This window comes from Phocoena sinus, chromosome 11 (assembly GCF_008692025.1).
Source record: "Phocoena sinus isolate mPhoSin1 chromosome 11, mPhoSin1.pri, whole genome shotgun sequence".
Taxonomy (NCBI): Eukaryota; Metazoa; Chordata; class Mammalia; order Artiodactyla; family Phocoenidae; genus Phocoena; species Phocoena sinus.
In genome coordinates, this window is record NC_045773.1 from 52330931 (window position 1) to 52348339 (window position 17409).

The window sequence follows — 17409 nt, forward strand, 5'->3', positions numbered from 1 at the left end:
TATTCATGAACAAAGTCTCTCAGCATTCAAAAGAAGAGATAATTTCCTTTCAGCCAAAAACAAATGTTTTTTGGTTTTTTAGTGGTTTTTTGGGGTGAAATTTTAAGGCAACACAAAGGGTCATGCTCTTGAAAAGCCATATATAAAAACATGACAGCAAGTCCCCTCCGCATGGATGCAAATGAATCACTATCTCTTGAAATAGATCTCTTTGGCGCTACCGGTTCAGGAAAGGCCTGTGGCTGGTTGTGGTCTATTTGGAAGACATTTCAAAGTGGCTTATGAAATCTTTTACTCCAGAAGTTACTTGCTATATATGTGTCCATGATTACAGAAATCACACTCACACACCTCCACACAATCAATAAAAGCAGGCTTCTTTCTTTATGACTGTTTCCAGAAACAGACCTCTTAGGTTACAGTTTTTCTGCCTCTTATGGAGACTTGATTGCAATATAAAGTACTTTAAAAATCTACCAGGTAATGAAAGAGAATGTAAAAAAGAACATATGTGTACATATATATATATAACTAAATCACTTTGCTGTACACCTGAAACTAACACAACATTGTAAATCAACTATATTTCAATTAAAAAAAAAAATCCACCAGGTGCATGCAAGGTGAACATGCTTCTGGGAGTGTGAAAGGGAGAGATAGAGAGGCAGCACACACAAACCCTGACTAGTTATTTCAGCTCTTCTTGCAAAATCAGCGAGTCGGAGGCTGTCCGGGTGATGACTGGGAACACTGCTCCAGAAAGATCGCAGCCCCGGTCACCTGCAGGTCTGCGTCACTGAAGCTGAAGCTTCATGGCTACATGTGGGACCCAAAGAGGCCTCTCGTGTTCCCCACGCCCACCCACTCCCACCGTCCACCCCACCTCTCCCTCTTGGTGTCCCCTCCCCCCTACCTTTTTGGACACACAACCCAAGAACATTCTTCATTGTTCCTTTCAAAGGTCTGGGGTGGGTGTCATTACACACTGAAGAAATCCCAACTCTCCTTTATAGGGGGAAACAGAGCTTGTTGGCTAAGGAATTAGATGAACAGGAAAACCAACGCAAACAACACAACAGAAAGAAAACAGCACTGCCACAAGAGCAGAAAAGAGGCGGCCATGGGGCCATGTCCACAGAGTGCACGGCTGAACCCTCTCCCTATCATCAACTATACTAACGTTTCAGTGGTTTTTTGTTTTCAGTTTGAAAAATCACCCAAGATACACTGCCATTCCAGCAAGAACCATCTTGCCTAAAAAACACTTCCTCTAAGTGCACATCTGCCTTCAGAACACAGTTCTTCCCATGGTCTCATAATATCTAATAACAATGTTACAAAATATTAGGGCTTGGAGATTTGGAGCCTTTTGGTCCAATATGTTCCACCTAATATGGTACCTGTGTCTCTATGATCAGCAAGATGGTTTTTAAGGTACATGCAAGTATTTATCCTTTTAATGGTTATGAGCTTATTTTAATCTGTATTAGAAAAAATACCACCAGCACATCAGCCACTGTGCTCAGAGCACCACTTAAGGCGAGCTCATTACTAAGTTCTAAGGCTAGTGTCTCATTAGATGCTTTCTGTGCCAACCCATTGGCATGTGAGACTCATGCCGCCAGTGATCCCCAGACTTGGGGAGATGGGTCTCCCTGACCACGCTGGCCTGGGGGCTGTGGACAGTGTCTCCTGGCAATATCACCCCAGGCAACCCCATGAGGATGAAGAATTCCCCACAGCCCCCAGCTTCAGGCTTCAGCAATAAGTCTCCTTTCTTGAGTCAGACGCCACCATTACCCTGGATTGCGAAACATTTAATGAAAAAAGAATCTGGCATTTTTAAAAGTTAGGTTTACAAACTTGATGCATTCTTAATATTAGCAATTTATCTATTTCTAATACATTGCCTAAGAAAATAAGGTCTATGAAGACATCAACAAGATATTTAAGATTCATTATAAGCTACAGCACTTTGCAAATAAGTATCCAGTTTAATTATAACAAACCACTGTGAGCAAATTTAACTAAGTATATAAAAACATTAGTTAAATACAATTCTCTGGAAATATACATTATACCTACAGCTGTTTTTACAGGGAGAGTCTTGCTTTTTTTTTCCCTTTTAATTCTCAAAATGGCGAATCACTGTATGGTCCTGGATCTCCAAGCTATAAAACTGAAATATGTGTTTCCAGCATAGCAGATGGTGACCAGGAAGGCGAAGAACTGGAGAAAACAAAGCATAATAGAAAAACAAAGCATAATCAGCAAAAGTTGTCATTTCACCTCTACTGAATAATGCACTTATTGCATCCCTTGACTCCAAGCTTTCTCATCTAAACCTGCTTTATTGGTTCAATTACCTTCCTTCTGAAACAATTTCAGGCTAGGCTGTTTTTCTCTTTTGGAACCTATCTGGAAAGCCTGTAGTCTTATTCCAATACGCCCAGGGTGTTCACGTGGGGGTGAATATGGTGGTGTGCAACTGAGAAAAGCCCGTGTATTTCTAATTTAGTATCCGTGATTTTAGACCAAAGCTTAACCTCACACTGTCACAGGCTCAGTTTACACAAACAAGCTGAGTGGGCGGAAGGAAGCCAGGGGCCCACATGGGGTGTGAGTGCAGAGGCGGGAAAACGCCGGGCCCTCTCCTGGGGCAACTGCAGCACAGTTCCACCTGATTCTTCATTTTTAAAAAAATTTTATTGACGTCCAGTTGATTTACAGTGTTGTGCTAATTCCTGCTGTATAGCAAAGTGACTCAGTTATACATATATGTACATTCCTTCTCATATTCTTTTCCATGATGGTTTATCACAGGATATTGAATATAGTTCCCAGTGCTATACAGTAGGACCTTGTTTATCCATCCTATATATACTAGTTTGCATCTGCCCAGCTGATTCTTGCTGTGTGCTAACTTGAGCCCTGTGACTTTTAATCTCACATGGACCCACGCTCTTTACCTTTAAATAGAGATTTTGAGATATAGGTCAAGAATACGATGAACACCCATGGATCACCCACCAGCTTTAACATCATACTGTTGGTCTTCCTGTCTGTCTGCCTCCCGCCCCCATCACTTCTACTGCGGATGGAATATTATAAGGCCCACCTCAGAGAAGCTTTTAAAATTAGTTTTTTAGATTTGAAAAATACACACTTATGGTTTAAAAATGCAAACAGTACATAAATTAAAAAGTAGAAGCCCCTCATCCCACACTCCTCATGGTCCATCACAGTCCCTGGAAGGAGCCTCTGCTGGTGTCTATCTTCCTAGGCATCCTTAGAGCATGAACAAACATTTCTACTTCAACAAACAGAATCCCAGTGTGCTCATTTTCTGCCTCTCTCTCCCACTGACACTGTAGGCAGCAGAATTATTCTTAGAATCCCTCAAACGTTTTTTCTCCCTCAAACACTTATTTTGTTCTAGCATTTGGCCTTCACTCGAGCGGACTCTTTCAGCCTCTTTGTGCTCCAGGCCATCGGGAGGCCCCATGAGGCTCAAACCAGGAAATTCGCTGCCAAGGTGTCCCTCCCACAGGTGATGCTTTTCCCTGCAGATAACTTTGTCCTCCTCGCCCAGATCCTCAGCCGGCCTTGGGGAGGGAGGAGGAGACCGTGGGGATGAAATGCTCACTCACCGACGAGGCTGCCCAGCTGTTGAAGTTGTGACTGTCCCTCTCCGGGGAGACAGAAGACGCATCCACAATAGCGGCTGAGAGGTATAAGACGAAGGCACTGCCATTAAAGCACAGACCCTGGGAGACAGAGGCGCAGAGTGTTTAGGGAGCCTGGGAAGGTCCGGGCATACCCGGACCTCAGAAGCGGCCAGAAGCGCACCCCGGCTGTGGCAAGGGGCCCACCTGGACTCGTGAGCAGGGCAGGGGACAAGGGCGATGAGAAGGCAGCTCCTCGGCGCCTTGGGGGTACTCAGTGCACGCTGCTTCCTCGCTTACCAACGCTTTGAGGGGTTGCCAAGGGGCTCCTCAGTTGGAGCAGCAAATAAAATATCCCAACCAGAAGGCAGACGCGTCTGACGTTTAGCATCTGCCAGCAGCAAGCAAAATTTTCAAAATTTGTCTGTAAACATCTTAAAACTGGGGGAGTTTACACAGAAACCCAGATGTCTGGATTCCCTTAGGAAGGGAAAAAAACAACAACAACAGAAGATCTAGAGATCCTGGGAGCACATTTCCAGCTTACTTCTCTGTGAAGAATATCCTGCCGTTGTTTAAGTCAGTGCATATGGGTGGCAAGGATTCAACAGTTTACGCTCACTTGCATGACTTTCTGGTCTCTTCACATGCGTGAGTGTGGAACCCCAACGTGGAGGGGTCTCCTGACTGCTGGCCAGGGCTCTACTCACTACTCAAGCAGAGCACCCAGAGCAGGATGACATCAGAAAAAACTGCTGGATGGAAGTCGAGAGACATGGGCCCCATTGTGCGTGAACCTGTGCAAAGTCAGGAGGCTCCAAACCTCAGTTTCCTTAGCTATGAAATGGGGACACACCTCATGATGATAAATTCTGAAAATGCAAATCAGAGCATTTTAAAGCCAGGGAGTTTCGGAAGGGAGCAGTGTTAAACAAGAAAAAAAAAAAAAAGTAACATGAAAGGCGATATTTTAAGTTCTTAATGTAATAAATCAATGAAGGAGGCTTAGGTTTGGAGGAGAGACAGACTAATAGATGCTCTAGGCCAGAGGTCAGCAAAATAAGAACCCCGACCAGCAGTCAGGAGACCAAGACTTCGAGTCCCTTCAGAACTGTCACAAAATAGCTAAAAATACGGAAGTGGCTTTGGCACTGGCTAATGAAGAGCGGCTGGAGAGTTCTGAGGCATATGCTAGAAATATGGATGTTTAAGGAGATTCTGGTGAGGTCTCAGGTGGAAATGAGGAATATACGTTATTAGAAACTGGAGGAAAGGTGATCTTGTCTGAAAGGTATTCTAGTGTTTTGTGGAAGGGAGAACTTTAAGCAATGACACTGAACATTTAGCTGAGGAGATTTTTTTAGCAAAGTGCCGAAGGAGTGGGCTGGTTCCCCCGACAGCTTGGAGGAAAATGCAAAAGGAGAGAGATGAATTGAAGAAGGAATTGTTAAGCAAAAAAGAACCAGAACTGGGACTTCCCTGGCAGTCCAGTGGTTAAAACTCTGCACTTCCAATGCAGGGGGTATGGGTTCCATCCCTGCTCAGGGAACTAAGATCCCACACGCCGTGCGGCGCAGCCAAAAAAATAAAAATAACAAAACCAAAAAGAACCAGAACTTGAAGATTTGAAAAATTCTCAGCTCAGCCATATTGTGAAAAATGAGAAAGCTCTTTCAGAAGAGAACACTCAGGGTGTGGCCGAACAGCCTTTTGAGAAAGAGATTACAGGTACAAACCACAGATCTCATTGACCATCTCAGCAGAAGCCAGGAATAGGTAAGGGATTATACCAGTAGAAACATTACAAGTTTGAACTGAAGGGGATGCAGATGGGCCAAAATGAAGGAGGCCTCTGGAACTTCTTGGATTCTATGGGACAGAATGAACCACAGAACTATTTGACTGCGAAATAGCTTTATCTTTCACGAAAAGAATGAATCACCCGAAGGTGATTCAGAGATCATCAGGGCTGCCACTCTCATCGCGGGCCCAGTGGGCAGGCTGGTTCCTGCTCAGTTTCAAAGGGTGGGTTTTCTGTGAGGCAGGATGTCCCTACCCAGTGCCCCAGGGGCAGGGCCGCCCTGCAGAGACACCAGGGTGACAATGCTGCCCCAATGCACCAGGAAGGCTGAGCACTGAACCAAAAAAAAGGATTGTTCTGGACCTTAAGATCAGATGGAATTTGCCTCGTAACTTTTGGGCTTGCTGGGGACCTGTCACCCCTTCCTTCTTTCCTATTTCTCCCTTTTGAAATGGGAATGTCTATCTGTATCCGTCTCACCTCTGTATTTTGGAAGCACTCAACTTGTCTGGTTTCACAGGTTCATAGCTGGAGAGGAATTCTGCCTCGGGATGAACTGTACCTCAAGCCCCACCCGTATCTGACATAGATGATACTTAAAGGAGACTTTGGATCAAGACTTTAGTTGATGCTGGAATGAGTTTGGGGGATGTTGAGATGGAACGAATGTATTTGCATGTGAGATGGTCAAGACTGGGGGGGGGGCAGAATTTTTAAAAATATATTATTTTTATTGATATTAGTATAGTATTTTTTATACATTTATTTATTTTTATTTACTTATTATTTTTGACTGTGTTGGGTCTTCGTTGCTGCACACAGGCTTTCTCTAGTTGAGTCAAGTGGGGGCTACTCTTCGTTGTGGTGTGCGGGCTTCTCATTGCGGTGGCTTCTCTTGTTGAGGAGCACAGGCTCTAGAGTGCGTGGGCTTCAGTAGATGCGGCGCGTGGGCTCGGTAGTTGTGGCTCGTGGGCTCTAGAGTGCAGGCTCAGTAGTTGTGGTGCACGGGCTTAGTTGCTCCGTGGCACGTGGGATCTTCCCGGACCAGGGCTCGAACCCGTGTCCCCGCCATTGACAGGCGGATTCTTAACCACTGCACCACCAGGGAGGCCCGGGGCAGAATATTATGGACTGAATGTGTCCCCCCAAATTCATATGTTGAAGCCTTAACCCTCAACGTGATAGTATTTGGATATGGGGCCTTTGAGGTAATTAGGGTTAGAGGAGCTCATGAGAGTGGGGTCCCCCTGAGGGGGTTAGTATCCTTCTAAGAAGAGATGAAAGGGAGCTCACATCCTCTCTTTCTCTCTCTGCCATATGAGGACACAGCAAGATCAGCAGGCATCTGCAAGCCAGGAGGAGAGCTTTCACCAGAAACCAACTATACTGACACCTGATCTTAGACTTCTGGCCTCTAGAACTGAGAGAAATTTCAGTCATTGAAGCTTCCCATCTAGAGTATTCTGTTTTGGCACCCAAGCAGACAAAGACAGGTTCTGTAATCTACACATTTTCTTATCTATTCCCCCTGCCCCACCCCCAGGCTGTGACTCCCTTTGTAATCATGCACCCAGCATGGAGTCAGGACAAGAATCCAGTCACTGTTTTTTGTTTTTTGCGGTACGCGGGCCTCTCACTGTTGTGGCCTCTCCTGTTGCGGAGCACAGGCTCCGGACGCGCAGGCTCAGCGGCCATGGCTCACGGGCCCAGCCGCTCCGCGGCACGTGGGATCCTCCCGGACCGGGGCACGAACCCGTGTCCCCTGCATCGGCAGGCGGACTCTCAACCACTGCGCCACCAGGGAAGCCCAAGAATCCAGTCGCTCTTGACCACTCCTGCTCCCCCAAGTGAGGTCACCTAGTTGCTCTAACAGTGACTTTCATTTTTCGTTCTAACTCTTCACCTCTCAACATCAAAGAACTCTGGTACAAAAAGGGTTAAAGCCACGGCCCCAGGAGGGGTTTGGAGGACAGAAGATCTGCAGGGGCTATGCCCTGACACACCTGTTCCTAGATGACACTGTTTATAGGGAATTAATAAAACAAGAGTGTACGCAGTGTATCTCTTGATTCAGTCTTCTGAGGACCGGTTTGCTACTTTGCCTAAAAGGAATTCCTGGACCTTCCAACAATGCTGTTTCACACTCAGGTTTAAAACACCTGTGCTGGGTTCTCCCTGGCTTTGCCCTCTGCTTTGTTGGCAGAGACAATCCCGAATTGTCTGGAGAAGGACTAAGTTCCGTCCTACCTAATGGGCAGTGGACAGAAAGAACACCCATGGTTTCCTTACCACCGTGGTCCAAGGCACCTGGGGAATCCTGGTGTAGGTCATCGTTATGTAGATGATGAGGAAGAAGACAGTGAGGACCCAGTAAAACACAGCTACAAACATGACCCAGCCAAACGCAGGGACCCGGAAGTACTCAGTTCCAGCGATCAGTGTCCATACCAGCAGTCCCAGAACCTGTAAAAGAGAAAAGAAAAGGGAGGCGGAAGAGAAAATGAAGAAGGAGGAGGAAGTGGGGACAGAGAAAAAAGTAATTACAATTTTTACTCATATATATGGGTACATGTACCAAATGTGATCTGGCCGCAAGCTCACATTCTTGCAAATGCTAGGAAGGTAAAATGAATGAACGGAACAGGCAGGGCAGAGACCAGGACAAACAAGAAACCCACGCCTTGTTTCCGGGGTAAGTCTCTGCCCAGATCCGGCCAGTTGTGGGCTGGTTTTCTCGATATTTCTCCCACCCCCACCCCCAGGAGAACACAGAAACTCAAGTTTGTACATGATGATCTCGATTTTTAAATGTCAGCACTAATAAAGAGGGGCAAAACAACACACATCTGTGGCTGGAATCTGCTCCCGATACCTGCGAAGGGAACAAGATATAAGTCATGCATTTATTCCAACAACGGTCACCCAACTTCACTGCTGCTACAGAGCAAGACAAGCCCAAAGCCCCATCACATCACCACTGAGTGAAGGAAGGATGCTGGTCTACGCTGTGTGAATCTCTGGTCCTCAAGGAGAGAGGCCACGGCGAGGTGTGCCTTCCAGGGCCCAGGAGGACTTTATTCCTAACTCAGGAAAGTTGGCATCTAAACTCTATTCCCAGGAGGCAGCATCAGGCGTGTGGGACGGACTCTGGCAGCAGATCTGGCTGCTGTGTAACTCGGGGCAAGTGATTTCCTTCCTGTCTCAGCTCTCTCCATGGGATGTGGGACAAGACGTGAAAGTGACTCTGATCACAAAGCTGGTCATTCGGCATTGACACCTGAGCACCTGCCCTGAGCACATGCCACAGGCCGGGCTTCCTGCTCCGTGGGCCCCAAGGATAGAGCAGGGCAGAAACCAAACAGACCTGCTCACGCATGACTTAGAGTCTCATGGGGGGAAATATCTGAATAGTTACAGTTGTGAAAATGCTCTGAAGGAAATAAAGGGTGTGACAAGGGTCTGTGACGGGGGCTGTGACCTTTTAGGCAGGGACAACAGATGTCCGAGGGGGCTGTGCTGAGGAAGAGCGTGAAGACCCTGTGGGAGCTAGTAAGACAGGCAGAAGACACCGTCCCAGGCAGAGAGCATGGCATGGGCAGAGGGCTGCAGGGGAGGGGCCTTCTAGAACCTGTAGGAGAGTGGAGGACGTTAGGACATGGGTACAAGACGTTAGAGGGCTTGGGGAGGGTCAGATTACGTGGGCCCAGGACACCTAAGGATTTTGTACTTTATCCTAAGAGCTACAGGAGGATTCTGAGCCAGACAATGATAAGATCAGGTTAAGTTTTTGCAAGATCACTCTGACTGCATGGCGAGAACAGGCAAGCAGAGTCGGGGGTAGGGGTAGGGAAACAGTTCGGAGACTGCTGTAATAATCCAAGTGGAAGAAGAGGATGCGTCCAACACCAAGATGCTGGTGAATACTGGGAAGTGAGTGATTCAAGGGAAATTTCAGAAGGAGACAGAACCTTCACAGATTTGACAGATTCGATTAGGATAAAGTGGAATTACCCCCAGGTTTCTGGAAAGACTCCCCAGTGGATTAGGGTGTCACTTCCTCAGCTGGAAAGATGAAAGAGGAACAGGTTAAAGGGCTGACCTGGGCTCAGTTTACAACCTATCCAGTCTAGGGGAGCCAGAGACCTCAGGATGGGGTTAGAAGTGGACAGTCCAGGAGGAAGAGTTCAGGCCCCTCTTTAGGAAAGACTTCGTGTTAGGATCACTTAGCCCTCAGACAGGCTTCCAGGGGACCTTTTAAACTGTTCACTGAGTCAAGCCCACCTCCCTGGCAAGGTCTGGATGTCTGTGCTGGGGAACAGGGAACAGACTCTAAGTGCTGTTGCTTCCCCTCCTTAGAGCCGAAAGTTGATGTTCTTTTATCTGCTTGATGTCGTATATGAATTCCGAAGAAACATTTAATGGAGATGTATTTTTGTGTTTACATCTGTGGCAACGGAATTAATTGAAAGTGAAGCAGCACAAAACAGGATAAAATCCCAGGAAGTGCCAAGCCTCAACACCCATGGGGTTTTGGTCCGGAATTCATCACAACTGACAGGTGTGCTATTCCATTGGATCAGTAAGACAGGTAACACACCTCATCCAGCATGGCAGGGTCTGAAACAACAAGAAGGACTTCCTGATTCAAACTGAAGAGGTCAGAAGGGCCCTCTGTTGATTCACACAGGAAATAACCACAGGAAGAGCCACGGCAACGTGGCAGCTGTCTCTCCAGGAGGGTGCAAGAGTTTAAGAGCTGCCGGCGTAAGCTTGTGCCAGCTAAACAGGCTCAGCTAACAGCTCTCGGCTCTGAATGCGAAAAGGGTTTTCATTATTAAAGCAAGTGCAGTCCACTATCCAGAGACGCTGTCTAATGTGCTAGCGGTGGTCATCTTTTACACACAGAGATAATATCGCTAACTGAGCTGTCTCTCAAAAAACAGGAATCCTTGACCCAAGATCTTATCAGCAAACACAGGAAAAGAACTGTCAAGAAAACAATTACTCTACCCAAGTGAATTTCCTAGGCAAGTGAAATATATCCAGAAGCACACTTTTTGTCGCTCACTATAACCAATACTGATGAAAAGCACTCCACAAAAATGTTACTCAGCCCTGTGTGTGTGTGTGTGTGTGTAAGTAGATCTTTGTTTAGACTACAAAAATTGTTTTTTCACTGATAAACATTATTTTAAGCCAACCCTTTTTTTTGAATGGTAAATCTAAGACTTAAAGTTTAAGAAAGTGATAAGTGCAGGTAAAAATAAGCACAGCAGTATAAAAACTATATATAAAACACACAAAGAAGTTACAAACACCAGTTGTAAATTCTCGAGAAACCAATATAAAAATTTTACATTGAGCCTTCCTAACTTCTTTCGCTTGCATTTATAACTACCACCTGCAAATCCTTTTCTTTCTCCTTTAAAAATACGGATCACTCAGTATATGGTGCCTATAACTTGTTTCTTTCAGTCAGCCATGCCACCGAGGACCTCTTTCCAGATCTATGTCGATTTTAACAGCTGCCCAGTTTTCCATAATTCATGTAACCAGTTTCCTATGGAGAAAAATTTAAGTTGTCTCCTTTATGTTTGTACAAAAAATACCCAGGGAACATTCTTATATAATGTATACCTCTGCAAACGTGAATTCCAGGATAGATTCCTAGAAGTGGAATTTCTAGAATATTTTAAGCTTTAGAGGTATGTCAAATTACTCATCAAAAAACTTGTGCTAACTCATCCTCTCATCTGAGTATGTCTGCTCTTCCCTTCCAACCTCATTAAATGCCCAGGTTTTAAATGATTAAAAACCTGACTAAAGGGCTTCCCTGGTGGCACAGTGGTTGAGAGTCTGCCTGCCGATGCAGGGGACATGGGTTCGTGCCCGGCTCCCACATCCAGCGGAGCGGCTAGGCCCGTGAGCCATGGCCGCTGAGCCTGCGCGTTCGGAGTCTGTGCTCCGCAACGGGAGAGGCCACAACAGTGAGAGGTCCGCGTACCGCAAAAGAACCCCCCCAAAAAAAAAAAAAAAACCTGACTAAAAAACAAAACAAAAGAGACCTCATGTTTTGCCCTTCACTGCTTGACTGAAGTACAGCACAGAGAAAAGTGTACCAATCCTAAGTGAACAGCTCAATGAATTTTCACAAACTGGACCAACTTGTGTCACCAGCATCCACTCAAGAAAGAGAACATGACTAGCACTGCTGTGGCAGAGCGGGGGGTTCCATCACGTCTAGTTACTCCTTCCCTCCTCCGAGGGTCCCAACCCCCCTGGTTTCTGTCATCCTGTTTTGGAACTTCAGAGACATGGAATCCTATCGTCCATGCTCCCATGTTTGATTTCTCTCACTCAACATCATGAGTTTCATCCACGACACTGAACGTCATTTGTTCACTCTCTCAGCTGCCCAGCAATGGTTCTCAAACATCAGAATCAACTGAAGGGCTTGTTAACCTACAGGCGGATGGGCTTCCCCCCAGAGTTTGTGATTAGCAGTAGGTCTAGGAAGGGATCTGAGAATCTGCATTTCTAAGTTCCCAGGGGATGCCACTGGTTCAGGGACCACACACTAAGAACAGATGTACTGTATCCTTCTTGCTTATTTTAGTTTGCATTTTCCTGATCAGTCCTGAGGATGGAAGAGCATCTTTTCAAATACTTATTAGCCACTTCTAGTTCCGATTTATTGACGTTTAAAAAAAATCACTTTCTCACTGATCTGTAGAAATCTTTACATAACAGAGATGGTAACAAACTACATATGAGGCAATATTTTCCCATCCAGCTTTTTTAAATTCAGTCTTTAGTCACGTGGGAGTTTAACATTTTTACACAGTTAACTGGTAGCTCTTTGAGCCTTCTTCTATTCCTATGTACTTAGGAAGGGCTTCCTCAGCACAAGATTATAAAAATATTCTCCTATATTTTCTGATAGTTTTGTGTGTACGCTTAAATCTTTAAACAAACTAGAACTGAATTCTATATATGGGGTGAAGAAAGTCCAACTTTATTTTTTTCCAGCAGATGGTCAGGTGATCTGTTATCACTTACTGATGACTTCTCACATTTTGGGTCAGTTTCTGGAACCTTTATTCCACTCATCTATGTTGACTGCTGTGCCAGCACCAATTCCTGTAGCTTCAGCATGTATTTTAGGCTTTTAGGTAAAGATGTCAAAATGGACACATGAATCTAACTTTGTTCCTTTCCCAAACCCTTCTAAAATTATCATCAGAATGAGATGAATAGGAAAGGAGACAAAAGTGACACATTTTTGGAAGGGGCTCCCCTGAGTACCCAGCATAATGGATGAAAACGGACCCAACCGAGGTTCAGAAATCTCAGAGCCTCAGGTGCAAAGAGAAGATGTTTTGAACAATCAAAGAACCACCAAGGATCAGAAAACAGAAAGGCTTTTAACCTTTTCCAGAAGCAGACAGAATGTTAGAAAATAATGGCAAATGCTTTCAAATTGGAAAGTGGTTTCTAACCCAGAAGTTACCCAGGAAAATAATCAGTGAAGAGCAAGAGGCAGACTTTTTTTTTTTTTTTTTCAGATATGCAACATCTAAAAAGAATCCACCTTCCACACATTCTCTCTCAGTAATCTACTGAAGGATATGACCCAACAAAATGAGGGTATAAACTCTAAAAGAGGAACTATTGAGTAAACCAACAGAACGCTGTGGGAGAAAGGTGAGGGTAATCCCCAGAAGGAGGGGAAATCCAGGCATGACAAACGACCCAGGCACAGAAGGTATAACCCAGTCAGATCGGAGCCGAGTGACTCAAAAGACAGGGACTTCCCTGGTGGTCCAGTGGTTAAGACTTCACACTCCCAATGCAGGGGGCCCCGGTTCCATCCCTGGTCTGGGAAGATCCCCCCCATGTCGCAACTAAAAGATCCTGCGTGCCGCAACTAAGACCCAGCGCAGCCAAATATATAATAATTTTAAAAACCCAAAAACAAAAGACAGGCATGGTGAAGGCCATCACCACCGTGCCTTTTGTCACTTTACCTTCTTAACCTGGTGAGTCGATTAGGGAATCTGCTCCACCCCAAGTGAGGGAGGAAGCCAAGAAAGGGGAAGACAAGGGATCCAGGAAACCAGAAAGTCAGCCCAACAGAAAGGTAAAGGGAATTCCAAGGTGAAGGGAGATCCCCAGGAGAAATGCATCCAAGATAAAAACGAGAACTCTGATTATCTGATGGGAATGGCTTGTGGGAAACTTTACTGAAAGGCTATTAGAAAAACGCGAGGTGAATTAGCTACAAAGAAAAGTGAGCAAATTCTTAAAAAATATGTACGTTATTAACGTCACTAAATACCAGAAGAAACTATTAGCAGCTGTTTGTAGTTAAGTGTTCACTGTAACACTTGACTCTAATATTTACACAGAGATAACAAATACTGAATATTGACCTGAACAAATGATAACAAGGAGGGGAAAGCAATAGGGATGATGCAATGGACTGAATATTTCAATTAACTGCCTTGTGGAATGAGATTGATTGCCCCACCCACCCCGCTTCCTCAATGGTACCAGATATGTGTTTTTACTCTGAAGAAAGTTTTTTAAAACGGAAAACCTTCAACGTCATGACCTCTTGAGACCGTCAGTGAGCTGATTCCAACAGCCCTGCTGGACCCTCCGCATGCACATGCCCCCACGCAGCTTCCTTATTCTAGGGTCCTGTGAACCAAGGAAACAGATGCCTTAGACTTTTAAAAATCACACTGAAAGACACACTGAGTTTGTCTGTGAGTTCTCTCCTGACTCTGAACTTTGTGACAGCTGTTCTGCTGCTCAGAGGAGTTTAAAGGGTCTCATTTATTCAAATGTACACTGAGCATCTCTTATGAGCCAGGGCTTTTTCGAGGCACTACGGGTTGGCTGACTTCTTTCTGACTTTAGCCTGGAACTGGGATGGACGCCATCTGTCCTTCAGCCTTGAAAACAGGTGACTACTGACAATGAACTAGGCTACCCTGGGAGCAACGCACCAGCTGTTTCCAGCTGGCTTTGCCCTGGGGAGTTGTGTTGATCCAGGTGTGAGCTCAGCACACCTCCAAAATACCTCATTGGGCTTTAGATCATTGACCATATTAATTCCTTGCAATAAAGTGGCGTTGAAAACTGGCTACTGTAGACTTACTCTTATGTGTCCTGCAAGGAGAGAACCAAACAATATGACCATGCCAGGCTGTCTCCTCCTGTCATGTTTAATACCACACACACGTGACAACATTCAAACATTAAAAAACCTCACTGAGGGCTTCCCTGGTGGCACAGTGGTTAAGAATCCTCCTGCCAACTCAGGGGACAAAGGGTTCAAGCCCTAGTCCAGGAAGATCTCACATGCCGCGGAGCAACTAAGCCCGTGCGCCACAACTACTGAACCTGCGTTCTAAAGCCCGCAAGCCACAACTACTAAGCCCATGTGCCACAACTACTGAAGCCCACGCACCTAGAGCCTGTGCTCCGCAACGAGAGAAGCCACCGCAACGAGAAGCCCGCACACCGCAACGAAGACCCAATTTATTTAAAAAAAGACTCACTGAGTGTGCACTGGTGGTGCAATGATGTGGGAAAACAGGCATGGTTTCTGCCTCTGGAAAAGGTCCGTCAATGGATATTCGACTATGAACTGTGGTTAAGTCCTATGAAAAGAAACTAGGCTGATACAATAATGTAAAGCACAAGGACCCAACCAGGTCTGGATGGTCAGAGGCAGTTTAAGATTAAGTAGGTGAATGGGAGTTAGCCAGGCAACATTTGGGTGATGGAGGGAAAGCCAAGACTCTGAGATCTCAAAGACATCCCATCTGATGACATGAGTCTCCCACAGGCTCCGACCCAATACACGAAGGGCACATGGAAGTTCAGTTCCAGAGGAGACTGGCCCATGGCTTGGCATCGGATGTCAGTCTCCAGACAGCACCTTTTCTCAAAGTCAAGACTCATTCCATAGTGGTTTGAGGGCCAAAGAATGTGAATGCTGGAAGAGAAGTTCAGGAGATGTTTGGGATCAACAAGCTTAGAGCTAGTTAGTGGTCAGAGCAGAACCAAACATCTAGTCTGATGTTATTTTAATTTGTAGCATCGGGTCTTGATGCCTTCCTCCCCTTCTCCACTTCCCCATTCTCTGGCTGGGGTGATGCTAGCACTCGCGGTAACATCAGACTGAGAAGCAGAGCTGGCTCAGTGGGGAAATCAGGTACTCCAGATTCCGCCTGTCCTTGGCCAAGTTACCAACCTGAGCCTGTTTCCTTATCTGTAAAATGGGGATACAGAAACTTTCCTCATAGGGTTGTTGGAAGACAAAGGGAGTTAATATATGCACAGCAGTGCCTGGGATCAGCTGGGTGCTAGGTCAGTTATTACTATTATGCTAGTATTATTAACAGGGTTGACAGTGACTCCCGGGAAGCCGTCCCCTCCTCCTTTCCCAGTATCCTCTTCTCTATCTTTCAAGATTTTTACACCTGTATGGAGCCAAGGAGTCTTACCTATGTCCAGCTCCCGGACATATGGACTGAACTTGAGGCCTCTCCTATGGGCAAGATGCCCAACAAGATGCCAGGCTAAGTGAACCAGGAGCGTTTGACCCTTCAGCTCTGTCCTCTCTGCCTGTGTGGACACCCTCAATATCATGGTTACCATGTCCTCCATTCCTATTTGGTTAAATGGTACAATGCCAAGGCCATGTGGCCTGGTAGAAAGATTCAGGCTTTGAATTCGTACCAGCTGTGTGACTGGGCAAATAACATTTATCTCTTTAACCAATATTTTTTGAGCACTTACTATGTGCCCAGGCCCCAGGTAACAGTAATAGCATATTATGTCTTAGAGAGTAAGGAAGAGCTTTACATGCCTCGCTTCACTTTAACCCACACAGCTGCCCCCTGAATAACTTTCATCAGGACCGTTTTACAAATGGAGAAACAGGCACTACATGTTACATAACTTAGCCCAGACTTTTAACTATGCTGCCACATAATATCAATAACATGCCCCAAATCAGTTAATTTCTCTGTGCCTCAGTTTCTTCATCTGTACCCAGGGATAAAATGTATCTTCTAGAATTCACATGAGACAAGATGCTCTATAAATGATAACTACTATTGTGATTAATAATGTCAAAAACAGAGCATTTGGCAGACCACAAACCTGCCCTGAGGGCCAGCCACATGCAAGGCTGAAGAGGCCAGCACCTGCTCTGTTTTCTTGCTGTGCTGGTTCGGAGCGTCACCTAGAATGCCACCAGCCAACCCCTCCCAAGCTCAAGTCTCTGGGCAGAAATAAGCTCTGGTAAAATGAGCAGATGCCTTGATGCAAACCCATGCCTGGTTATGCAAAACAAAACTCCTCAGAGCTGCCCACTGATGCTGGGCCACCAGGCAGTGCTCGAGCTCATCGTTACAAAGCCTACTATCTGCTGGCCTCTCATGTGGCACCCTGGTTCATTTAAAATAGAGACAAATAGAAAGAAAACAGGGATGGCTGCAAATCCTATCTGCTCTGATGCTTTAAACATCCGGTTCAGAGAGTTGCTGTTTTTAACTCAATGAAGACCAAGAAACCCTGGAAGAAAGCTGATATATTACAGAGGTTGACATCAGAGCCGCCTCAGGTCAGCAACCACGCCGTGAGCACCTGCTACAAGCCAGACACAGTGCTGGGTGCTCAGGGTCCAAAGGTGAGCAGGGCACGAGTCCCCACCCCTGAGGACTCTACCACCTCGTGTGAGAGATGAACACAATCCACTTCCTTCTTTTTCATGGGGGTTGACAACTGTGGGCCATGGTCACCCGCAGCCCCGCTGCCTGTTATGTACAATCCACAAACATGGCCAATGCTCATCCATTTAAGCGTTATCTAAGGCTGTTTTCATGCTACAACAGCAGAGTGCATGGCCTTTGGCTGCAAAGC

At 45.8% G+C, this 17409-nt stretch overlaps 1 protein-coding gene across 2 annotated transcripts in view; it reads right to left on the bottom strand.

The window, feature by feature from the left end:
- Nucleotides 1-1796: 1796 nt before the first annotated feature.
- CMTM8 (CKLF like MARVEL transmembrane domain containing 8) overlaps nucleotides 1797-17409 on the bottom strand; it is a 92446-nt gene continuing 76833 nt past the window's right edge. The window contains exons 2-4 of one of the 2 annotated variants that reach the window (XM_032650203.1): nucleotides 7756-7929; nucleotides 3651-3767; nucleotides 1797-2229 (exon numbers count right to left, since the gene is read on the bottom strand). In XM_032650203.1, coding sequence (XP_032506094.1) covers nucleotides 2146-2229; nucleotides 3651-3767; nucleotides 7756-7929 — 375 coding nt within the window. In that variant the 3' untranslated portion in view covers nucleotides 1797-2145. The remainder of the gene's footprint in view (nucleotides 2230-3650; nucleotides 3768-7755; nucleotides 7930-17409) is intronic. The other variant, XM_032650204.1, reaches the window with a different exon arrangement.